Source organism: Culex quinquefasciatus, chromosome 3 (assembly GCF_015732765.1).
Source record: "Culex quinquefasciatus strain JHB chromosome 3, VPISU_Cqui_1.0_pri_paternal, whole genome shotgun sequence".
Lineage (NCBI taxonomy): Eukaryota > Metazoa > Arthropoda > Insecta > Diptera > Culicidae > Culex > Culex quinquefasciatus.
Genome location: NC_051863.1, coordinates 196,504,918 through 196,530,766, shown reverse-complemented (window position 1 = coordinate 196,530,766; position 25,849 = coordinate 196,504,918). Strand labels below are relative to the sequence as shown.

Below are 25,849 nucleotides of genomic sequence, written 5' to 3'. Positions count from 1 at the left end.
TAATTCGAACGTATTCGAATTAAAAAGCACTCAACCGTCAAAACCAGTTGTCAAACTGATGTAGACGTTTCAACTCAATCGGCTTACTTTTCATCACCGAAAATAAGAGTACTGAAATAGTAGTTTATGCAACAAGTTGCAAAAAGAGGATTTTTGCAGCACGAGTCGTACATTTATCCAACGAGGTTCACCGAGTTGGATAAATACGAAGAGTGCTGAAAAAAAATCTAATTTGAAACGAGTTCCATACAACATTTTTTGCAATTCCAAAAAACACACAATGAGTGAAATTTTATGTCAAATTTTCATGTATTTTGTCAATAAATCGTTTAAATAAAAAAAAATGAAAAGTGTTACTTTTCGAAATAAGTGCTGAAAAGTTCAACTTTTCAGTACCCATTTGAGTGCTGAAAAGTAGAACTTTTCAGCATTTATTTTGAAAGGTGTTGCTATTCGATTCTGTTATTTTTGGTACAGAAAAGTAGGCTATTTCGTCGTTCAAGAATGACTGGAAAAGTAAATAGTTTCACGACGGAATAGAGGCGAAAATCGTGACGTCAGAAATGAATTCAAGTCACTCAAAGTTCATTTTGTGAGTGACTTTAACATTTTGGCCTAGTTTGACAGCTACATTGTCAGCAGTTTTCTGTGGGAGAGAAAAGGAGGCGAATACTTTTTGAAAATCATACCTGTCAAAATTCCTAGCCTCAAAATTTTATCGCGAGTTGCTTTTCTCCTCTGTTGCTAAAAATTAATTTTACCACTCATACTGAATAAATTTTAAACTTTAAAAAATAAAAAAAACCAAGATTAAAAAAAAATCTTGGATTGAAAAAAAAAAAAAAAATTCGAATTTTTAAATTCCTATTTTTTTTTTAAACGGATTGATTTGAATAATTTGAAAACTGCACCACTGAAATTTTCTATAAAAATATACATCAACTCCAAAAATTAAAAAAAAATCAAATTTACAAAATTTTACAATTTAAACACAACTTAAAAAAAATAATTATTTGAAGAATTCAAAAATTTTAATATTTTTAAATATTTAAAAAATATATTTTTTTTTTAGTTTGAAAAATCCAAATTTAAATTTTATTAAAAATTTAGTCAATAATTTTTTTTAAAATATTTTTTAATGTTTTAAATAAAAAAATATATTTTAAACATCTTTTTAAAAAAAATATTCTAAAAAAATTACGAATTAAAAAAAACTATATTTTTTTATTTTGAGATTTTTAATTCATTTTTTTGACATTTCAGAAATTTTTGAATTTACTGGATTTTTAAACTTTTAGAGCTTTTGTATTTTGCTTAGTTTTAAACATAAATTTAAAAAAATATATAATTTTTTGAAATTACGATCGAGTGCAATAATCACTACGTAAACTCAAAAAATAACAAAAAAAACTTAAAAGCTATAAAAATCCAAAAACAAAACAAATAAAATGTAATTTAAAAAATATACTTCTTTTGAATATTTGTTTTGTTTTGAAATTTTAGGATTTTTTACATTGAATTTCTGATTTTTTAACATCTTTGAATTATCTATTTTCTCATTGTTTGAAATTTTGTTCAAGTTGCACTCGGATGATCTTTTAACATTTTTCAAAAATGTTTATTCTTCAAACTTTTCAATAGGATTGAACAGTTTTTTAGATTTTAACAATTTCTAGACTTAAATAGACGCAAAACTATTGATTTTAGTGGTATTAATAAGGCGCGATCAATTTTGATTTGCACCCGCCGTGGAGACATCAGCTTTAGTAGCCTGGGATAACTATATTTCGGAAAATAATGTAGCAAAAATAAGTTCACACACGTATTGTTTATTGTTTCAGTACTAAAATTCGAATGCACAATTCGACTGACTTTGTATATTATGTTGCACTGGCCTCTGCCGATATTTTTTTTATCGCTGGGTTCCGCTTATGTTTTCTTTTGTTACATTTTGTTTCTACAAGCCAAACATTCAAATCACATTTACACTTACCACGGCTAAACTCAAACAAATGTTGCATTAGTTTGCTGTTACATGATGTAACCAACATCTTCGTATCATATACTTTTCAGGAGTGGGATAATATGGCAACGAGAATTATAATATAGAACAGATTTTTTCGCTTTTTATTTTGCTACTTGCTCTGCTTCGCGGCAACGTATAGAGAATAAAGAGGAGCGTGCGTTTTGCCTCTTTTTACCTTAGTTAAACTATTGCATTTCGATAGAAAACAAAACATTATCTCACTGGACTTAAATCTTCTAGCTATGCTGGCTGTAACACGAGGAGGAGGGGGTCGCTTTCATAAAGCAAACATACTTCTTGTTAGCTTGCTCTAAAGCGGATGTTTTAAAAACGTTTTTCTTTGCTTCTTTCGGTGTAATAAACTCTGGCTGTGATTCTTGTAGTTAAAACGGGAAATTTGCGCTAAACTTTGCTCTAATCAGGATTCAACTCTAACCGATAGATCTATGTAGCTTCAGCTTTTCAAACAATCTATATTTAGTTAAAATACTCTTTCTTTATAAGTTTGTTGTGTTTTTAAAACGTTTCATTGGGATTAGATTATGCAGCTGAACAAAGATAAAAATAAACATAAATAACATAAAGCCTAGGAACCTAGTTCTATTGCTTTTTGATAGGAATCTAAAATGATATCTAAACCTAACTTTGAGAGAGAGAGAGAGAGTATAACAACAGAATGGACAATTTGAACTAACAGGATAGATATGAACATGGGGTTAGCCAAATGATAGAAACAGTTAAAAATCTATATTTGATACAGATTTCACTTAATAAACAATTCGATTCTAAAATTCACTAGCAGTAGTCAACATATAATATTCTCTTTTCGCATATAAAGAGACAATAGCAGATTTGTTAAATGTGTTAATTGTTGTACGCTTGTTTTTCCTACATTTCAAACGATTCGCTACTGACAACATATAAAAATGCCCTGCCAAAAAAAGGAGGGAAGATTTCGCTTTTGCAATAAGCTTAAATAGTTAAACCTAAAAACAAACTGATTCCACTCCAAGATACCTCGCCACACAAAACACGCTTCCATTCGGTTCACACAGACGGGCTTGTTTGCTTTTGAGATTGCACTGTGCGCGGTTCGGATTCTTAGAGCAGTAAGCGCTAGTCGAAGATGCAGGCGAAGACCCGCGCGCAAGAAATGCAGAACCGGTCGCAGCAGCTGTTCCGTTCCCCACCGGCCGCCGCTTCCTCGGCCGCTTTGCGCATCTTTTTCGGATAGTTCTTCGGGTTACTTCTGGCACTGAGTTGGATCGGCATCGGCGCGAAGGCAGGTCGTTGCTGTTTAAAGTTCGCGACCATGGTCTGCTGTTCCGGCGAGAGGCCGGAAGTTTTCTTTCCGTTTAGCAAATCTCCGACCAGCTTCGACTCGGTCGCGTCCAGCAGCTGGACACGGTCCTTGGCGTTTTCAAACTCCTTCCGGGTCATGGTGAGATAGCGTGGCGAGTAGCACAGGGCGCCAAGCACGCGGCGGCGATTCTCCTCCGTCAGTTCGAGATTCTTCCGCAGGCACTCTTCGCGGCTCCAGCTGGCCAGCAGATCGAGCAGAACCATTTCGGATGACATCTGCAACGCATCGCGCTTCACGATCATCTCCAGCTCTTCGAATCGCAGTGCCAGCATCGCTTCCTGGGTGAAAACGTCCTCCGCGTGCATGTCGATCAGCTGCAGGCAGTTTCCGAGCAGGGCAGCAAAGTATTCCTCCGGCGTGACGGGCGCTTCCGGTGGGCAGTCTTTCTTCTTGCGTCCTCCGACGGGGCTTCGCTTTTTCTTCTTCTGTTGCTCTCCGGTGACGACGGCCTTCGAAGGGACGATCGAGTTGTAGTACCAGAGCGCGCGAAACACCTCGATGACGTGCTCCTTCGTCAGGTTTAGGTCCAGTTCTTTGACGCTGTGAATCTCCAGCTGACGGCACTGGAAGCGCGAGGCCAACTCCAGCATCTCTAGCATGTGGCTGGCAGAGTGGAACTTGATGAACTTGGTTTCGAGGTATCTGTGAAGTAAAATTGATATTAATTTCAATGTTGTTGCGGACGGTGCAGTTTTTACGGATTTTGAAGATTTGATTTGAATTATTCGGCTCGATTAATACCAATTTTGTTTGCTTAGCTTAGCGAAATAAAAATATTGCTAAAAATAATGTTGCTTAAAATTCAATTACTTTTTAAAACAACCAATGCACCATGGGTTTCCCATGTTATGTAGGACCTTTTGAAAAATAAGCGAGATTTAACGTTAATTTATTTTTTGGTTATTAATTTTGTAACCTCAAATCGGTATGTAGATTGTAGAATTTTTTCCGAAGTTAATTGACATTTTGTGATACATTTTGCTTCAATATTCAATTTTATTTTACAAATTAAAGAAAATGTATCGAAAAGTATTTTTTTTTTTGGCGTTGAAAAGAAGAAAAAAAAATCACAAAGGAATGGCAAAAAAAAAATGTTTTTCTCTAAACTTATTTCGTCCAAAATTCCAAAAAGGGTACAACAGTGCATTTATAGGTAGTTAAAGATTCGTTAAAATGAAATAAATGAAAATATTTGTCATTAACCACGCGTCTCCATAATACTCTGATTGTACGTTAAAATCTCACACGGGTTCAACTCTGTTCAACATATTTGGCTTCGATCGTGGCATGTCTCAGTTTTGAATGTTGGAATTTTCTCTTTAGCAACGTCCCTTCACACTTGATTTATCAATCACCGTCGTTTCTAAACTCATTTGTCCAAAAATTTCAACACGTTTGATTTTGAATAAATTTTCCCAAGCTTCACACCTAATAAATTGCTCATTTGTACACCGGTCATTCCTAAATTTAACTCCCCGCGAATCATGGTGCGTTTTTTTTCTACGCGATATCAAATTCGGTAGCGAATAAATCCAGCCATCCGCGCAAACCCCGAATAACCGTTGAACCATTTCAAGATTTCGCGTGGCCCTCGTCATTCCAGCGCGCACAAATAATTCGCGCAAAGTATCAAATTCGCGACATTTTTCGGGTCCACTCGCTCCGTCCAGGTAAAGAAGGATCTGCCCTCACCTGACAAAAATCTCAAAGTTGTCCTTGTCCACGTCGCGCACCACAAACTTGCCGTCCACGACGGTCGTGGTCGCACCGACCCCGTTCACGATGTGCGCCAGCTGGGTGTTGGAGTCGAGGATCGGTTTCTTCTCCGCGCGGACGCTCCAGTTCTCCTTGTTGCCCAGGATCAGAAAGTCGACATACTGGTCCGGGTTGGAGAAGTCGTCTCCCTCCTGGTTGATCTGCACGAGCGGAGGGGCCGTTGGCCGTGGGGATGACTGCTGCTGCATCTGGTCACCGCCGTTTTCCGCCGACGTGTTGAACGGCCGCACCATTTTGCCGGTTGCCGGAGGTGGACCTATGACGATGGAGTGGATTCCTGCTCAAACGTTCCAACGTTGCGTGGACGAGCGAGCGTTCGTGTTACGACTTGGCAGAACCGCGTCCCGAGGTAGACTGCTGACCCGTGTGTTGTGTGGTGTTATGCTGCCGCCGCTGCCGGTGTGGACGAAATCTGTAAGGTGCACGAGAGAGCACAGAGAGAGAGAGAGAGAGAGAGAGAGAGAGGAAGGTCGGTTTTAGTAAATAGAAAAGAATGCAATACGCGCGGGATGACGACGGTTTTCTGATAAAGCGCCTTTTTATCGATTCGCGCGGAGTTAGTTAGGTTGGTCCGGGGGTCTGGTTTCGATTTGGGGGTTTCTCTTTGGGGGAATACGAACGTGCGAATAGATAATTACTAGCATGTGTGTTACCAATACCGGCTGGAATTGGATGGTCGGAAATATGAGCCCATATTCGCAATCTGCAGTGCAGGGGCACTCCGCTTGAAATGTGTCACATTTTATCAATATTTATTAGGGTGCGCGTGCACTCGATAAAATAATAGATTACATAACTTAAACAGTGCTTTAAATATTGGAGTTTACAAGAAAGATGTTTTCATAATTTTAAAAATGAACATTTTTGTTACCTAGATAACGCTGTTAGAAGCCCAAAAAAAGTTTCACAATTTTACTCATTCTAAATCAACAATTTTTCACATAGTTATTTCAATGACAGTCTATTAAACCCCACTATCATAAATTTGATTTAAAAAAAAACTAAAAATTTGGAGGTAAATTTGTGGAATTTTCAACAAAGGACCGACTTGACTTTATTTGTCCATAAATAAAGGCTGGTCAGTCATGGTATCAAGGTAGGCTTGAACATTTACACCAGAGGTTCAACCTGATTCAACTGTCATTTTCAGGTTTGTTTTGGTAGTTTTCCAAGTATGAATATTGATCACCAAATGATAAAAAAAAATGTTTATTTCAGATTTTAATATAATTTCAAGATATCAAAATATGACCAGCTACGACACCAGAAATTGTTCAAACAATACAGAGGCAAATTACAGGCCTATTCATTCAAGACAAAGTATAACTAATTGTATGGTGTTTGTATTAGCCATGATGGCATGATTTTATTTTTTTCCATCCGTGGTTTTCCCTTACACAAGAAAAAAAAGCACAAAAGCTAGAGATTTTTCGTTTTTAATATTGAAATATTTCTTCAGAAATTAACAGATAATAATATTTTTTAGCTTTACTTATTCTAAAAGACATACTCTGTAAATTTTAAACAATTCTGCATTCACTCAAACGATTTGAGAGACATTCCTATATGAGGAACTGACTTGCCTTTATTTTGCATATGGGACAGCACGAAAGTCATATTTATTTTGGAATTATTAGAACAAACATAAATTTTTTATTCAATATGCTTAAAGAACATGTGAAAACAAGACTTTTGTTAAGTTTATCTCATTTTTGACAAAAATACATATGGGACGGACTAGATTGGAGCGGCAGTATAGAAAACAAAATTAACTTTTCTATTAATTTAAGGTATTGCCCTTGTTTATGAGGTTAATTGAAACTACATTTCTGCTTTTCTAAGCATAATTGTCCCGGTGTTGGCAGGGGGTGAGATTGGGTTATATAGAAATGCTGTACCTTCGAATAATTAAAAAAAACTGCCTTTCAAGCTTAATTTTCACAAATTAAGCCAATAGAATCACAAAATGCTCTATATATCATTACAGTTATACCTCTGTCATTAATTTGCAACATAACAATGATTTTATGAAAATATTTATTTGCTCCAGTTTTCACGTCTTTTTCCTATATCCAGCCCTAAAATTTAAAAAATGTAAAAAGCTCCAAAATACTATATTTCATTAAAAATGCAGAAACAAAGCAGATGCAAATATATTTTGCAAAGTTTTTGTCCCTCGGCTCTGACCGGTGTCGGGGTGGTAGGCTCAACATATTAATAAGAAAAGTGTTTAAACTAGAGGGTGACGAGCGGGAATTCCCGGGAAAAATTTCCCGGGAAATCGACAATTTTTGGACCTCTCTATTCCCGGGAAATTTGGTCGAGACTCCCGGGAAATTTTAATTATATAAATATTGAAGCAAAATGATATAAACTAATCAGAAAAATGTTTGTAAAATTCCAAATTATTTAGAACATCGCATGTTCAACGTAAGATGTTCAAGTTCGAATAAACCAAATGCATCTCTTAATTTTAACTTAATCAAAAACTCCAATAACTATAATTGAGAGAACCCAAAATAATGTGGACCCCAAAACATACCTTAAAGCATACTTAGCAGTTAGACCCCAGAAAGGAAATGCAATGTTTATTTTTTTATTTATTATTTTTAAGAGGGAAAAGCCTTTTCAAGATAAGTATAATTTCCATATCTTCTTCAAGCATAGCAATCCACATAATCTAGTTTTTTTTTTTAAATTCTTAGTAAGGTAATTTCATTTTTTGATGTCAACAAGTCATTATGTGTTTCGCTTCAACCTCAATATAAAATTATATTTTGGAAGAAAAATCTTCTGCCAATCTTTGTAAAGCTAAGGTCCGCCAAATATGAACATTCGGGTTTTCCTGATTACTATTTCTTCAATGAATATTAACAGTTAACCTTGAAAAGGAAAAAAACAACTTTAAATTGTTGTTTTGAGTGGTTATTTATCATATTGCAAAAGTCCCGATACTGGGAAATTATACATTAGCTTTTTTTTACTTGACAACTTTTGAAAAATCATTCAGTGCGAATTAAGATTCGTAAACATTTTAAAATACAATTTTGATTCCCAAAAAGCTCAAGAAACGATCTTGCATTTGCAGATTCAGAAAAAAATAGAATGGTAGATCACTGTTCAAAAAAAATAAAAATGAGTAGCCTCGTTTCATTGAATAAGTATGAATAAATTGTAACTGAATGCATTGAAAAGAAACACATTTATAACTTTTTTTATACATTATTGACACTATTGGCATACTTAAAAAAACTCCCGGGTCCCGGGAATTCCCGGGAAATTGCCGAATTCAACTCTCGATTCCCGGGAAATTGAAAATCTCGAGAATCGCCACCCTCTAGTTTAAACCCTTTCAGGCCTAAATTTTCAAAGACATTTTGGATCATATTTATGACCCATCCGGCCGGTATTTACACTAGTTCAGTTGTTTTGCAATCATTAGTTTTCAAAAAATGTAAGATTTGACAAAAACGAAAATTCTACCAAAAAAAATAATTACGTACATTTTCAAAAATTCAAAGGATTGGATTGGATCACTACATTCTAGTAGGTTTCTAGCAGAGTTCTCACAGAGCTTGATATTCTTACAGCAGGTTTCTGACAGAATCAGCCCTGTTAGAATATTTCGTTGTTGTTAATTCATTCATTTCTGGCAGCTTTAACCTTCTTGGTCATTCTCTGCCCTAGCAGAATATTTCGTGACTGGGGGATATTGAGCAATTCTCTACGAAATCGGTATTTTTTTTAGAATTTTATTTTTTTTATTTTTTTTAATCCGACTGAAACTTTTTTGCTGCCTTCGGTATGCCCAAAGAAGCCATTTAGCATCATTAGTTTGTCCATATAATTTTCCATACAAATTTGGCAGCTGTCCATACAAAAACGATGTATGAAAATTCAAAAATCTGTATCTTTTGAAGGATTTTTTTGATCGATTTGGTGTCTTCGGCAAAGTTGTAACATTGAATATTTGGCCCTTTTGAAATGTTAGTCTTCATTCATTTTTTTTGACTCGTTATCAACAGTATAGTTCAAGTTATTAGTTTGCAACGGATGATTTCATAGTGAGTTTTAGGAGACGGTTCAACAAACCGCAGAAATTCCACCCAAGTAAAAGTTACAATTTTTGACCAAGATGATCCCACAAAACATTTCCAATGACGCACTTTGTCGCTCGTAATACAAGACTGACTGCACACGGTGACCAGCAGCATTCTCACTATCGATTCGATGCGTCGGATTTGTACGGCAATGTAGTGTTGTGGTATTGCTGGGTCTCCTCTAATTATAATAACCTTTTGTAATTGTTTATTCTGGACAAACAGGTTGTCGCCTCCCTCGGTGGATCTTGGGAGGAGATAGAATAAAGAAAGGAAGGAAGGTCGCGCCGATGAGCATCGCTTCTAACACGAGGTGTGCGATGTAAAGCGTAAACTGTGAGCATATTTACATATTGATACTGAGTAGATGGAAGAAGAACTCTGGTGCGCGATACCAATTAATACTTGTTGTCGGTTCCACACCCACCAATCTCAACTATAGCGCAAGGTGAACAATTTAAGGAAAGTCTGGGAAAGGTGGTCGAATCATAGCGGTCCCAAAATACAACCGACATAAACCTTGAGTTTGCGATAATTTTAGCAATCGCACTTTTTTTGGGACTTGTTGCTCTAGATTAGATATTGTCAGCTTGAACACACCTTAGAAGAAATATTGAACTGGCGGAAGATTGATTGTAGACGCACTTGTGGGCACTCGTACACCAACTTGAGGACTATAATACTTGGGAGCTGCTACTCATCCAAGTATTACTTCCGACTAGGAAATAGTAAATGTTCTACTAATTCTACTTGAGTCATCCCCTACTCAACCACGCACTTAAATCAAACAAACAATTGATTTCATAACATCAAAAGAAAGACTAAGAATGGCGTGTCAAACTTTTACAACTTCATCTTAGTCACGGATTACACGTGCCTCTTCCCTTGGTCCCGTGAGGTAATTACTCATTACTCTTCAGCGGTCGGTCTACTCGACACTCCCCGATCGCTTTATTGAACAACCAACGGGTTGTGATTATTAGAGGAAAAGTGGTGTGGTATAAACAAGCCTGGCCCGTGGCTATCAGTAGCAGTCATCATTGTTGTGTATCAAACTGATAAAACATATCGGATTGGGATTCACACCGTGAAATACCCTTTTAAAAGACAATTGAATTAGTCAGGATATGCGTTGTGATTCCTTGGTTGGTTAAAGCAAAGTTACAAATAAAAAAAAATAATCCAAATGATATGTTTTTAGTTCTTTTCAAATGCTAATAGTGATATTTAAAATTCCAGAAAATAGTTTTCAGAAAATTTAACCAATGATTTATTTTTTTGAATTTGACAATTAGATGGAACTGACGACCTTCAGAAAGTTAGCCTAATAAATAATTTTACAATCTTTTCTTAGTGATATCAGATTAGTATCGAAAACTGTAACCCAAATTGACCAACCTCCCCCCTCCCCAAAAGCGGTTCAGATTTTATCACTTCCGAAGGACTTATCACAAACGCATCGAAATCGGGGCTCATTTCGCTTCCGGTCCCCAAAAAAATGCGCGCTAATGAACTTGAGCGCCATGATAAGACACTAAGTCCGGCGCGCTAATCGATATACTAGAGCTCTAGCACCCTTGAAAGACACACAGCCACGCGACTGAGGTGGCGGGGGTCGTTGAGCTTAAGTGTGCTTAGTGCGAATTTTCATCGGCTCAGTACTGCTGGAGGCCAATCGAAAGACGTTGCAGCGACAACACTGCGGCAGAAAATGTGAGCGTCGGTGGTGTAATGGTCAGCATAGTTGCCTTCCAAGCAGTTGATCCGGGTTCGATTCCCGGCCGACGCAGGATATTTCTTTAAATTGATTTTTATGTTTGTGGTAGAGGGTTACAAATTGAATAATGACGCTGTTTGGCTGCACCCGCATCTGTTGCAAATCCTTCAATAGCTTTAATTGAGTGTTTGCTGGGAATGGGTTGAAGAACTTGGCTTAAGCCACCATCCATTCTTCAGTGTTTGCAACAGTTTAATTAAATTTCTGCTTCACAGAGCAGCGCGTCGTTCTGGGATACAATTTGAGCTGTTCTTGAATTAAATGGTAATTTCGGCTCGTTAATGCATGTTTATCAGTCAGAGGCAAGTTCGCGGCTGGAACGATCCAAAGCCGACGGTTATTAGGTCAGCTCATCGTTAGATTTTATTACCATAACAGTACGATTAACTTTAGAACGATCTATAAAAGCTCACGTGCTCCAGCTGTACACCATCAACACCATCAGGGAATCGAACACACAATGTGAGTTCTGTTGAATCGGTTGCTGTTTATGTGCCCCAACACCGGCAGAGTTCAATATCAGGGTCTTTGGCGTTCTGAAGCTGATGCAGGAAGGTGCTACTTCCTGATGCAAACTGGCCCGGCCGGCGTCGGTGCCCAGTCAGCTGTGAAAAATGCAAGACTCTTTTTTCTTGTTCAAAATTGCGTGCAGCTAAGAAATTGTCAGTTCGAGACAGATGTTCAACATATCGTGTCGTGTAATGAAAAACTTACACATTTATGTTTATCTTGAGATCTAAATATCAGAGAAACCTAAAATTTTCAAGAAATTGTATTTGAACTGAATATAAAATGGAAACGTTTCTATTTTATTGTAAACTGGTATGGTAAATAAAAAAAGAGAGATTTTCACTTGTAGGGAGGGGGTAATTTGCACCCCCGGGGCAAAATGCACCTCCAGCTTTTCTCGGTATTTGGAAGAATTTTCCGAGGAAAAAATCATAGAAATTGGAAGCTTAACATTGCTGAACCATGCTGGGAAAATTTGAGCATCGTAGTATGAAAACAGCTTAAGTTATTTGCAAAACTTTAAAATGTTTTGTTTTCCTCTAATTTTCATTGAAGTTTCATTATGATTTTTGGACAATATAATAAGCACTTATTGTTATTGTAAGTGTTGAGGTGTATAGTTTTTGCCATAATCTTTACTATTCTGTAGATAGATGAGTCCAAACACATAACAAAATGCATTTTTAATTAAATTTTCTGCAAAAAGCGTGGTCGGGGCAAAATGCACCGCTGTGAAGCTCCGTTGTAAAAACAGCGGTGTCATCTAGTGGTGACTAGTGAAAACTGTTTTTACCCGGTGCATTTTGCCCCATGTCGTGGTGCATTTTGCCCCGTTGTTGTAGTGCATTTTGCCCCAATGTTGCGGTGCGTATTGCCCCGCATGGTTGTTTGAAATGAATCAAAAATGTTTTTAGAAATTTGATATTTTTGAACAATTTTGTGGTTTTTAAGACTTTTTTCACATGGATGACGAAGAATAATAGTTCCCCGTAAAAAAAAATCCGACAATTCGCATAACTTAGTCGGGTCTAGTCGGGTAGTTTCGGCCGATTCGTTGGCCAACGAATCGGCCGACCGGGCAACAGACTTCTGTGTAATCTTTACATAAGCGTCTGGTGAAAAATCGGTTGTCGAAATCGGCCGACGGAATAACGGTTACAAAAACAACCGATTTTTTACCGATTTATGTAAGGTATGCACTTCGGAAGAAACCGGTCAAGAAAAAAATTCAAATGGGCAGCAGCGGTAGCGAAAGCAAGCCAGAGAGGGTGAAGAAAAGCCCCAAGAAAACGTTCCCTCTCTTTTGTCCTGCCGTTCGTAAAGCTGTTTCTTGACCCCTTTCCTTCCGATCTGCAGACTAGCCTTTAGTCGGTGAAAAAAAGGAAATTTTACTCAACCCAATTTAGTCGGTCTATTCGTAGGGCAACTAAAAATCTTACTCCTGACGCATCCCGGCTAAATCGGCAACTGGTTGGTTGTTTTTGCTGATTTCGTAGGGTGTTTCGTCAGGTCGAGAACTGTCAAATTTTTTACGGGGTTGTTTTAGAACATCCAACAAAATTTTTCCACAGTAATGCTGTGATGGTTGAGAAATCACAGTTTTCCCGTGCATATTACCCCGTCTCCCCCTAACACATTTTGATTGTTAAAGCTTTTTCAAAAGGGAAATAATGTCCAAACTCGGTTATCCTATGCCTCGATTATCCGAAGTTTAGATTATCCAAAATTCAATTTCTCGCAGCTCTCAATGAAACCCTGGGAAAATCGAATGAAGTTTCATTCAACAACCTAAAATAAGACAACCTTTTATTGTGATTCGATTATTATGAAATTATCGCGAGGACTCGAACAAGCAAAGCTGTATAAATGATCGGAAAATTTACATCCTTTGCATTTTTTTGCAAACTTTTCAATTGAACAGACCTTCAAAATTAAATTCTAGAAGAATTTATTGACTTTGAAACTAAACCCAAAAATGCCTTTCAGGCCAGTTAAATTTATTATTTTCTAATGATTTTTCATTATTTAAATTTTGTTTCGTTTAGTTTTGAAATATTCCAAATTTAAATCATTAATTATGATTGATGTTAAAATATGTCAAATAAAGAAAAATAAAATCACTTAGCATTGAGCGATCAGGGAATTTGTAATGCAATACCCGAGCAGACGGAAATAACTCGGGAATAACATTTTTTGATATTCGAAAATACTAGGCCAATAACATTCTATGTTATTTATAACAAGATTTGTTATTCGTCGTTATGAATATTTTGTTATTGATATGTTATTATAATAACAGACTTATAACATTTTTAGTTATTCTTCAAATATATCTTTGTTATTTTTTTTTTTGTTATTTTCACAACTAATCCGATCATCCCAATAACAGTTGGAGGTATTCTTCCATAACAAAAAAATGTTATTCCAAAGTTGTTTTGGCTTTCAACCAATATCAGAACAATAACAAATTTTGTTATGATAAGATAAACTGTTGTTAAACTCTTATGCAATAATTGATTTTTCAAGCAGATTCCATAACACTTTCTGTTATTTTAACAGTATTTGTTATTGAAATGGCATGAATTTTGTTATTATCGTCTACCCGGGTATGGCGGTAATGAAATTCAGTCCAGACTCGATTATTCGAAGGCCTCGGAAAAAAAATCATTTCGGATAAACAAATCAGGAGAGTCGAGCTTTTATACGACAAATTTGACTAAAATGAGGTCGCAGAACTCGAATTTGATGCTAAAAACAAGAAATTGGAAAAACACGAAAAAAACGGTTTGTTCTTGATTCAAATCTTCGAATTCCCATACGAACCTTCTGATATTCGAACTTTGGATAATCGAGTCTGGACTGAATGGAGAAATTGCCTTTGTTCTATGAATTTTACTAGAACTGTGACCCATTTTCCATAGTCAAATATGTTATTATTTTTCATTTCGATAGCCATGGTTAGAACAAACGGGAAATTTTGACTTATTTTGTCAAAGACACTATTTTGATTATAAAATGTGGTCCTTAAATCAAAACCGTAATAAAAAGTTGAAAAGTGTAAATAACCCAATTTGTTATTATTTATTTATTTTGTTATTTATTTTGTCGAACTATGGGAACATTTTGATCAATTTTGTCAACGACATTATTTTGGCGATGAAATGTGATCTTTAAGCCTAAACTGTTATGAAGAGTTGAAAATTTTAAAGTTGTTTTTTTTTTTCAATTATATTGATATACTCTCTTAAGAAAAAAATATTTTGTTCAAAAAGTGTCGATAACAAAATAAGTTATTATTTTTTATATTGCTAAAATTTTGCGAAAATTCATATATTTGTTTTCAAGTATTTTACTCACTTTATAGATATGTTGTCTGGTTTCTGTTCAATTTCACATTTGTTCAAATGTTGAACAAAGTGTGTAAGCGACAAAATACAAAATATAAATTTGAGATAACACCTAATACCTAATAGATACCTGCTCATCATCTTTTTAAATTTTTCTGCATAAGTGTTTGTTTGCAGCAAAAAAAAAAACAAAAAAAATTTAACTTTGAAATACTCATTGTAAATATAAGCCACGTCCCAATGCTTTTTTTAAGGAAGCGTATTTCAGTAACATTTTTTTATACCTAGCTTATTTTTTTTAAACACTTTATTTAATAATTTCATAATTTCATAATTTCATTATTTCATTATTTCATTATTACATAATTTCATAATTTCATAATTTAATAATAAAAACATTAAAAAAATTAATAATTTAATAATTTGATAACTTAAGTACTTTCTTAAAAAATTAAAAATTAACAAAAAATCAATTGTAATATTTTTTTAATTTTTCAATTTAATAATTCGTACTTTTTTACGTTTATTGAGTCTGTAAGTTTTGACAATTTCAAATTATGAATTCTATTTTTTATTATTTTTTGAATATGTAAATTCTGAAATTTCAAATTGTTGAATTCCAGATTTCTTATTTTTTTTTTAATTTTAGCATTACATTTCGCTTTTAGACGGAGACTTTAGCAGATTTCTAAGTGGATTCCGTAATGTTGTGATGATTGGGAGTAGAATCAATTCTACCTGAATCAGAGTGGCAACAGAATTTTTATTTTTTTCAATAAACCAAAAATTTAAAAATTTTAATTTTAATATTGAAAAAACATAGAAAATCTAAAAAGTTTCATAGCTTCAAATTTTTAAAATTATGTGATTTTTCGAATTTTGTTATTTTGATTTTAATAAAATTGGTATTTATTTGAATTGCTAAGCAGATGTTTTAAAAATAATGAGTTGTAATGTTATGTTAAATTTATATAACAAATCTCAATACATTAAAAAAAATCGCTCCTTGAAGATTATTTCAAAGTTTCGTATTAAGAAAAAAAAATCAATAATTTTTAGAAGAAAATTTTCTTCATTAGCAACTTCTTAGAAATTGATGTTTTCGCACTCAACGAAAAAGATTGAATTTATTTAATTGTTAATAATATTTTGCTTTGTAATTTGAAAGAAATTCTATCGTTCTCAATTAATTTGTTTATCAAAATTGCTATCCGCGCGGCGCCTGAGCAAAATTAGCCAGCAAATCCGCGCCAGATCCGCGCGATACGCGCCATCCGCACCGTCCGTAACAACCCTGCACTTATCAACACATTCCCTGACATTTAATTTTCCTTCGGGCTCAAAAACAAATTATAAAATTTACGATTCAAACTATTTTTCACAAAAATTCCTGCTTACGTTACCAGTGAAATTTCTCACATTTAAAGTCTTAAAGTTTAAATGTTTAATAGTTGAAAAGTCTTGAAGTCTAAATATCTAAATTTTTAAATGTCTAAAAGTTGTAAAGTAAGTGGATTTATTATATTTTTGCTTGTTAAAAAAATCGTCTGTTTCGTTAATGATTTTTTCTAAGAAAATTACAATTTACAAATCTCACTGACATTATTTTGTTGTTTTCTTTGTTTGATGCTTGACATTTTTGATTGTAATTTGAGTCCTTGAAAGTTATTCGATAATTTCGTTTAACAACATTGCAGCATAATAATTTCTACTTTTAACACACATAAAATGTTCTACTTATTCCTAACTCCTCGGTGTGGTAATAAATCTCACACCAGAAGCATACACCAACACAAATCGTGTTGGGAGATGAAAGTTGCTTCCCTCACGTGCTGCATCACCAGAAATTCTAAGCAAGGAAAAAAAAATGGGAACGCACAGTGGTTGTGGCGAAAATTTCGTACGAACTCAACGGGAGGTGGTGGTGTTTCTGTTCCACCGAATGAGCTAAAATTAAAACTCTGTTGGGGAAGGTGGGAGAGCCATGTTGATGTTTGTGCGTTTTTTATGCGTTCACGCGGGGAATTTCCTAATGTTGAAGGCAAAACAGTCGTGGAAAAGGGGGATAGGGCAATCGAGAGTAAATTGTGTTGGATCTGCTAGTGAAGTTTGTAACGCAAGGTGGAATTTATTTAGAATGTTTAATTTATTCTGTAAGGTGAAAACAAAACTATTTGATTTTAAATTTTACTCAACATCCAAAAACTAGTGGTTGTTTATATTTAGAATGGCTTCATTGATTTAGCAGTGCGATTAATTTCCCAACACTGTTTACTTGATTGACTGTCCAGCTGGCATAACAGTACGGGTAAACGCAATGAAAAGTTATTTATAGATTTTGGCATAAACCGTGCGTTACAAAATGGTCGAAATGAATCCAGAAATTACTTTAAGTTGAGATAGTTAAAAATTTCATGATTTTTTTTGTCACAATTTAGGTATTTCATATAACGTGAACTTTGTAAAACTTATGAAGCCTTGACTTTCATAATGATAATTTTGTTAGAAGCTTACACTTATTTTATACGGCTTAAAGTCACAAAAGAATGTTGTTCAAGTAGGTTCTAAATTCCTGCAAATGAATTAAGTATTTTAAGACTACCAACTCTTGCTGAGCAAAAATCCGAACACTTTGCCGATATGACAACATGGTGTAACAAAAACTGTAAATGAATTGTTTAGATAAATTAAATTTAATAAATTTGAGAATTAAAAATATAAAACTGTGTCGTTTTTACAGCTAACAAATTTCACAAAATGCTATCAGAGTGCTTATGACTTGCACGTTTAAAAGTATTCATAAAATATTTGATTTGAATCAAAGTATTATGTTCTTAAAAGTTTACGAAATGTCAAGTTTGCTTTTACGAATAATATCGTTCTTAGTGTTTTCACGAACACTTTTCCAGAGTTTTTTTTTTATTGAAAAGGTCCTATAACACAACAGTTTATAGGACCTTTAAAAAACCCTAGATTTGGTAATTCAAATGTTCAAATGTTTTCACATGTTTTAGAAAGCCTTTGGAAATGGATAAATATATTTAGTAAGGAATTTCTAAAAGAAAAATTCTAGAGCTTTTTTTAAAGGTCCTATCAACATATGACAATAGTTAAAAAACTCTAGAATTACAATAGTACAATAGTTCAAAAACTCTAGAATTATTGATAATCAAGTTTGAATTGAGGAAACCCCGGAAAACTCTCCCTTTTTAAATCAAACTCACAGAAAAATAAAAATTTCTAGTTAACAAAAGCTTCGACCAAATCAAAAAGCAATTCAATGATTAAGAAGTTGTTAAAATTCCGTACAAATTCATATTATGCGTAAAATTGCCCACAAAAATTCCGGCCTGTTAAAAATCCGCGAAGAGGTTCGAAAATCCGTATGGTAAGGAAAAAATCCGTACAGTTGGTAGCCTTACAGTAATATTGAGTTCGTTTCTAAACATTGTAATTTTCCCAAAAATATTTATGTGTTAAAAAACCAAAAGTTATGGTTTTTTCAGAGCTATTAATTACAGAAATGTGCGGTTTTATGCAGTAAAGCTGTTTGTTTATCTGAAGCGATAAATTACACAAATAAAAATGTGTTAATCATTTACTTCACCTCACCCCACCGAACCGCCGATTCTATACAGTGTAAACTTTTGTGATCTTGAAATGCTAGAGAATATTTTCTTTTTTTAAAGAGGGTTTCGAATGCGAACACAAGCAACATTCGCTTCGCTTGGAGACGGTGATTTCGACGAATTGCAGACTGGATTTCGTTATGGAAATAATATTTGGGAATAGAACCAATTCCACCGGATCCCTCAGATTCTCATCTGACAGCCATCGATTGCCAGCCGCCCCCATCTGCACCGCGAACCAGGGACAAGTAAAGAGATTTGGAAGACGAGAAGTGTTGATGCTCCACTTTTTCAATGGGACAAGGGAAAATATCCTCAAAAACCTATATTTTTGTATAGTTTTGGAAGAAAACTCGACTTTTAACGTAACATTTTTACCCAGATTTGTGCACGCGTCCCGAACGTCCGAATGTCCATCGAAATATGACCTTCCCAGTGAAACCTGCTGCAGCACGCGCGTTTTGCTAGCTGGTGGTGGTGGCGCGCGCCCGTTTCTTGTGGCTTCCGAAATGTGTTTGTTTTGTTTATCGTCGCCGCACGAGTAAATTTTATGTACTCTTCGTTTTTCGTCGTAGGAGCGTCGCGACGTCTTGCCGCTATGTATCAATAATTTTATTGTGTGTGTGTGTGTGTGGGTTTTTCATCCTGCGTCACACACATTAGGTAGATAAAGACGCTTTTGATTTATATCAGTGCCAATTTTGGAAATCGACAGCTTAATTTAATTAGACGTTTGTGAGAAATCGATCAAACATGAAATTGTTAGCTAGAATCATTTGGTTTTGGCGTTTATTTATTTGAGCTTAACATTTACTTGATTTCACAATGCGATTACTCATTTTAAGAATTTTTAAAAGTGCACTTTTACAATCAAACTGCACCCCGTTTAAACTCGTTCAAACTTGTTTCGGACATTTATTTGCTCTGCAAGCTTATCAACGCCGACAATTGAGTCAAAGATTACTGTTTATAAGCTCTAAAGTGCGCCACTCCCCTGCGATCATAAGTGAAATGAAATGGAAAACAAACAATTCCAACGGTGAGATAATAATGAAGGTGTGACTAATGTGAAGTAGTTTAATTGATTTTTGAGCTATACTTTTTCTTCTTCTTCATATTTTTTGGTTGTAATTTCATAACAATCTACAAATACAAAAGAAAATTTTAAATTTGAGCATGAGCATGAGATACCACCCATGGTTGTCCTTCTCCGTTACTGAACAGGACCATAATATCCCATCAGCACAACCGGTCACACGCTTCAACGATCAAATGATGATTCCCTTAACAACAGCATGCATGTATGCGCTGAAAAGATAAAACATCACGATCATCAAAACTAGAGCCGGTGCGAATAGGAAACAGTCGTTGGCCACCAACGGCGCCCGCCATGTCAGTTTGTAGATCTCGAGGGAATGGGACGGGAATGTTAGTTAGCACAGGCTGCTACCAAGGGTGGGTTCTATACGATATCCACACCCCGCGTGTGCCGGAAAACTACTTCTACTTGGGATTTTGTTAGTGGGTAAGGGTAATGGCCAGGATTCAACATAGAGGATGATGATGCGACCCAATAATCAATAAATTTTGTTTAATGGTGTGATGTATTATGCATTCTCAAGGCAATCAGTCGGAGTATGCGGATGAGACTATTCCCGGTTATTTGGTGTTGAGTTTAGCATAAATGATTTAATCTTAGACAGCCGGCTGTGGAAAGATAAAACCAACTAAAATGCGAAAACGCAAAACCGCCCGGTTCGAAATACACGCACAATCGGGGGGACAACAGAGACGGAAACGGCACCGAAAATCCTGCGTGAGGACCGCGACGCGCATCGTTCAAATTCTCCAACTCAACTGTCAAACATCCCGAAACCGCCCGGATCGAAATACACGCACAATCGGGGGGACAACAAAGACGGAAACGGCAACGAAAATCCTGCGTGAGGACCGCGACGCGCATCGTTCAAATTCTCCAACTCAACTGTCAAACATCCCGAAACCGCCCGGTTCGAAATACACGCACAATCGGGGGGACAACAGAGACGGAAACGGCTCCGAAAATCCTGCGTGAGGACCGCGACGCGCATCGTTCAAATTCTCCAACTCAACTGTCAAATACAAAAGAAATTTTAAATTTGATTATGAAAGTCCCTTTCAAGACACGAAAAACCGCAACTAAATCGCGTGCCTTCCATTCCCTCGACAATTATTTTCCCCTGCACCACAAACACCAAAATGTAACGCGATTCACGTTGGCCCAGAGCATGAACAATGTTCTATCCATTCCAAACCCCTCGTCACGGTAAAAATAGTGCACAACAAGAATTTTCCACCGAGAATCGCCTTCAGGGACAAACACCTCTTTTTCTCTCCTTATTTTTCGCGGTCGCATTACATTGAAAACCAGCGGCGGAAAATGATGTCACTGACACCGGCCGCGGCTTTCCATCACCACCGTCACCACCACCACCACCACCTTGGCAATGCGGTTCTCAGATCTCCTGAGTAAGAGTTTTCCCCGCATGAATCATCCGCAATTGGCCGTCCGGGGATGGATTCGGAAGATAAACCTTGACACAGAAATGCCACACTGTCGTCTTTGAATTCGCTTCATTTTAATCCTTTTACATTTTTCCGTGTGGCGTCGTTGGTTTGAGGAAAATTTAAAATGCGAATAAAAAGAAAGATTGCATTCCAGGTTTGTGGTGGGGGTGACCACAACGTATACTGGCGGCGCCAGACAACTTTATCGAACCGAGTGCATTACGTACATAAAGGCAGGACCCTTCCCGAGGGAGTAGAAAACGTCTTGACACGCAAGGAGCAGCCCCCTCGCACAGTCTCACGTACGCGAATTAAATTTGATCGTTCAATTCGAAACTGACATAAACAGTCCGTAATGCAATTAAGTGGCCCCGACATGTGCGGGTCATCCCGACGCAGCCGGGATGGTTCCCATAAGCCCCCATCTCTTGGCGTTCCGCGGAGTTTGATCGATTAAGTTGAACCGAGTGGAGGAGATTAACGCTGATGTGTCTGGTCTGGCCAACTGTAATGGCAGACAAAGTCGCAAAATGTTTACCCCTTTTTTTCGAAAGTAAACAAGATTACTAATAATTAAGTTAAAAGTACTTAACTGCAACTCGCTAGAAAATTTTCAGCGTTCCATTTTGGTTCGATGACCTACTTATGCTGCCTCTTCCGTCCCACCCACAACTGGTCACCTTTCCCGCCCCTTGCTCAAAGCTCGTGCTGGTGAGCATGGTTAGGAAAATGAGTCCCACTCTGTTTTCAAACCAGCTTCCTTTGTGTGCGTGCGCGCTGAGTGGAGTCCTTTCAAAGGGAAGGCACTCAATTTTTTGACAAAAATCGATACCTGGTCAGGATGACAATTTTTCTAGCCAGATTTCCCCCCATCAAATGCTCAAAATCCAATAACTTCACAATCCTCACCCGACAACACCATTCACAAACCCAATCACGGCAGTTTAATTCAGAGTTTACTTACTTTTCCCGAGGAAATCTCACTTTTATGTGCTGGCAGCGAATGGAGCCACTCCACTCGTGAAAAAGACACTCACGCACCACCACACGAGAGATACTCAGCTGCTGAGCTGAAGTTTTCCTGCTCTCAATCAAAGCAGCCTGTATTGTGTTGGTGGTGAGGGTGGGGGTGGTACGTCGTCAGCTGGAAATGTCATTCAAGTGTGAAAGCTTTCAGGATTGTGCTTTTGCGTGGAGCTTTTGCCTGGGGGTGGCGAAATTGTTTGAAGAACATGAGCGTAGTTTTTTCTATATCTTTAATTTGTTTTAAAAATATTGGAAATCGATGCTTGAGTTCCAATTTACAGTGATACAAAGGCTTTGCAGCACTCTCAAAGGCTTGTTTTTTTACAATTAAGTTGAAGTTAAACTAAGTTTATTAAATTTTAATACAAATCATATAAGTTTGAAAAAATATAAAATATATAAAAATCTTAGATTAAGTAAATACTGTACTTGTTCGGTAACTAGGCTGTACGAAAAATGCCGAGGGGATTAAAATAAAAGTTGCTTAAATTTGTGTTCAGATCCAATTTTTCTAGTTTCCTTGACCATTGACCATTGACCCCTCGGTCTTTTTGGTTTGTTTTGGTTTTTTGACGTTTGTCAGCATTTTAAGTGAGCTACAGCCCAGTAATCGAGCGTCCAGTTAAAAAGCAGCCAGTGTTAAACAACGCCCAGTTACCGAACAAGTACTGTAAAAAAATCCAAGTTTGATCAAAATGCATTAGAATTTTTTTATCATAAAAAATATCAATATACATTGCCAACAAAACCAATGTTGTAGCATGATTAAAACAATTGCAAATTAACTTGGAAAATTGTTGTACTACAAATACTTATAAATCCTAAAACGTGTTTGATTTCTATTTCAGTAACGTTAAAAACTTGTAACCTAGCAACTAATTTTAGCTGTTCTTGAGCAAAAATTGTCCAAAGAATTCGATTCAAACTCATTTTCATTGAGTAAAACATGGCTCTTTGAAAGTATCAAAATAATCCTATTTATCCATGTTTTCATAATTATAGTAAACTAACTTTTGAAAATTTTCAAAATTTGTTGAAACTTCTACCTCAACTTTGAACACTTCTATACCAAGCTCAGTATGATACCATACACTTCCATTCGAGGAGTTTTTGCTTTTTTCTACAATGTAATCCTTATGGGAGAACTGTCATTTCTACCACTCGAATCGGGTGCTCCATTTATTTTTTTTATTTTACAAAAAAAAAATCTTTAGCCTATCAATGTCAACCCGGCTATCAATGTTACCCCGGTTTAAAGTATAGTACATTTTCTGGATAAATTAAATTTTAAATTAATTTTAGCACTTGCCACCAGGGTTACCAGGTCAAAATTTAAAAAAAAATCTGGCAAAGTATTGATTGAAAATCTGGAAATATCTGGCAGACGAAAATCTAACAATTCTGAATGGTGAAGGGAGGGAGGATATAAATTAGTTCAAAAGTTTGTAGAATTCAGATGGTTTAACGAATTTTTGACCTTAAAAAATGATAAATTTGCATTTTCTTTAAGAAAAACACATTCTTTTATTTAATTTTCAATTAAATTCGTTCATTTTATGAAAAAATTGTTCAAAATGGGCATTAAATGAAAAATCTGTCAATATCTGGCACAGAGAAGGGTGAATCTTTATTCTGGCAGACACTTGAAAAATCTGGCATTCCCAGATTTATCAGGCAACCTGGTAACCCTGCTTGCCACACTTGAGAGTTCTGCAATATTTTTTTTGTAAAATTTTTGAATAACAGCCTCAAAAAGGTAAAATCTTAAGATTTCACAATTGTAACATTTTAATAAAATAAAAAAATAGCTTCCCGAAAAATTTAATATGACTGTCTCCCAAATAAAAAATTTAAAACAATTCTGTGTCACATTGAATAAAGATTAGATATTTATTGCATTTTATATTTGGTTGTTACTTTCTCTATCAATAAAGAAGTCTTGTTGCATATTTAGTTCCTCCATACAATATTTCCAGCTTAACATACTAAATATATCGAATCATGAAAAAATAACCTGTTTCTTATTCTTAACTTCGAATTTAGATATCCCATATAATATAATAGGTTACAATGGTTCCTGTTACATTAAGAAATGCATTTTTAATTTTTTCTGCATCGCAATTTCAGCCGTCATCTTGGATTACATATATGATCCCAAACCACTTCAGAGCATTTTTTGAGGTCATATTCAAACTAAACGTCGTATTAAAAAAAAATCCGATGTGAAAATTGCACGAGAATTCGGATAATCGATTCTGGACTGAATCAGGAAAAAATAGTGACGCTCGTAAAAATTCAATTTAAAAAAAAAAATCTATTTTTTTTATTTTAGATAGCCCAGAAAAGTTGCTATGAATTTGCTTCAAAACATTTAAGATTGAATTTATGTTTGTTTAGATTATACAGCCTTTGATAGATTAACATTTAGAAAAGATTATCCAAAGTCTACGCAGAAAATTCACTTTAGATATCGAATCACAAATTTGTTTTTCGTTGTCTTATTGTGAGTCGTTAAGCTCAAATATGACCCCAAAAATGATCTAAAATCGTATGAGAATTTGTAATCCAAGACAGCAAGTGTAAAAGGACAAGTTGTTACTTCACTCCATTATCGAAAAAGATAAAATAAAATAAATGGAGGTTGTGGAATAGGCTTAATATTATTAAAAGAAAATAAAAACTAGATATGAAAATGTTTTAAAAATATATAAAAAGAAATCAAAACGCAAAAAAGTTATTAAAAGTTGCACAAAATAACTGCTAAATACGAGCAAAAAAGACCGTTACACACAATATAAACAAATTGCCGGTACAGTGAAGATCAACAATATCTCTTCCATCTTCCAACATGAAACCCACCTTAAAACGGTAAAGTTCACTAGCTGATTTCCGCTAACAAAAGACTCTATATATCCGGCAATTAGAACACTCCGAAGGTCTTGTCAGAAGAACACAAATTTGCACCAAAAGCCGGTCAGTAGCTGCCACAAACTCCGATAAAAAAAAATGTATCGCTTCTCGCAATCGTCGTCCTTATCAGTGGAGTTTGTCTCGATAATTAGTACGATTGTTTAGCGATTCTTTGTTCTGCTTCCTTTTTTCTTCTCACCAACGGTCCAACGATACAACGATTAAAAATAAAGTCAGATATCGCGTCACTCCCCCACACACAAAAATGCTGGCACGCGCGCGTCTGGGTTTAAATTGCAATGCAAAGCCAATCTTCCTTCGAGGAACGCACGAACCAAACTGAAACATCCAAGCTCGACCGAATGGTTTGCGCAAATTTAAAGAACCAACTCGAAACATCAACAGAGAGTAACTCAGAGAGCAACAACTGGGCGGAGAGAACCCGTTGAATTTACATAAATGTTGGTGGAAACGCATGGTCGTCATGCTTGCCGTATAATTACCGATTTTTTAATTACAGGTTAAAAGCTTAAGAGCGAGTTTTTCACCAATGTGTAACAGGTCGTATCGAGGTGCTCCGATTTGGATGAAACTTTCAGCGTTTGTTTGTCTATACATGAACTCATGCCAAATATGAGCCCTCTACGACAAAGGGAATTGGGGTAAAACGGGCTTTGAAGTTTGAGGTAAAAAAACATAAAAAAATCTTAAAATTGCTCGCATTTCCGTAAAACTTCAACAATTCCAACTCTCTTAGATGCATTCGAAAGGTCTTTTGAAGCACTTCAAAATGTTCCATAGACATCCAGGATTGGTTTGACTTTTTCTCTTAGCTTTT

The 25,849-nt window shown here is 35.7% G+C and overlaps 1 protein-coding gene and 1 non-coding gene across 2 annotated transcripts; one reads left to right on the top strand and one right to left on the bottom strand.

Moving 5' to 3' along the window:
* Positions 1-1,809: 1,809 nt before the first annotated feature.
* On the bottom strand, positions 1,810-22,170 carry LOC6042840. The gene is made up of 3 exons (XM_001870801.2): positions 22,040-22,170; positions 5,082-5,577; positions 1,810-4,031 (listed from the first exon to the last, which is right to left on the bottom strand). The coding sequence occupies exons 2-3, from the start codon at positions 5,396-5,398 to the stop codon at positions 3,143-3,145; spliced, it is 1,206 nt and encodes a 401-aa protein (XP_001870836.1). The 5' UTR covers positions 5,399-5,577; positions 22,040-22,170; the 3' UTR covers positions 1,810-3,142.
* Positions 10,983-11,054, top strand: Trnag-ucc. Its single transcript has one exon. It is a non-coding gene; the product is annotated as a tRNA-Gly (tRNA).
* Positions 22,171-25,849: the final 3,679 nt, after the last annotated feature.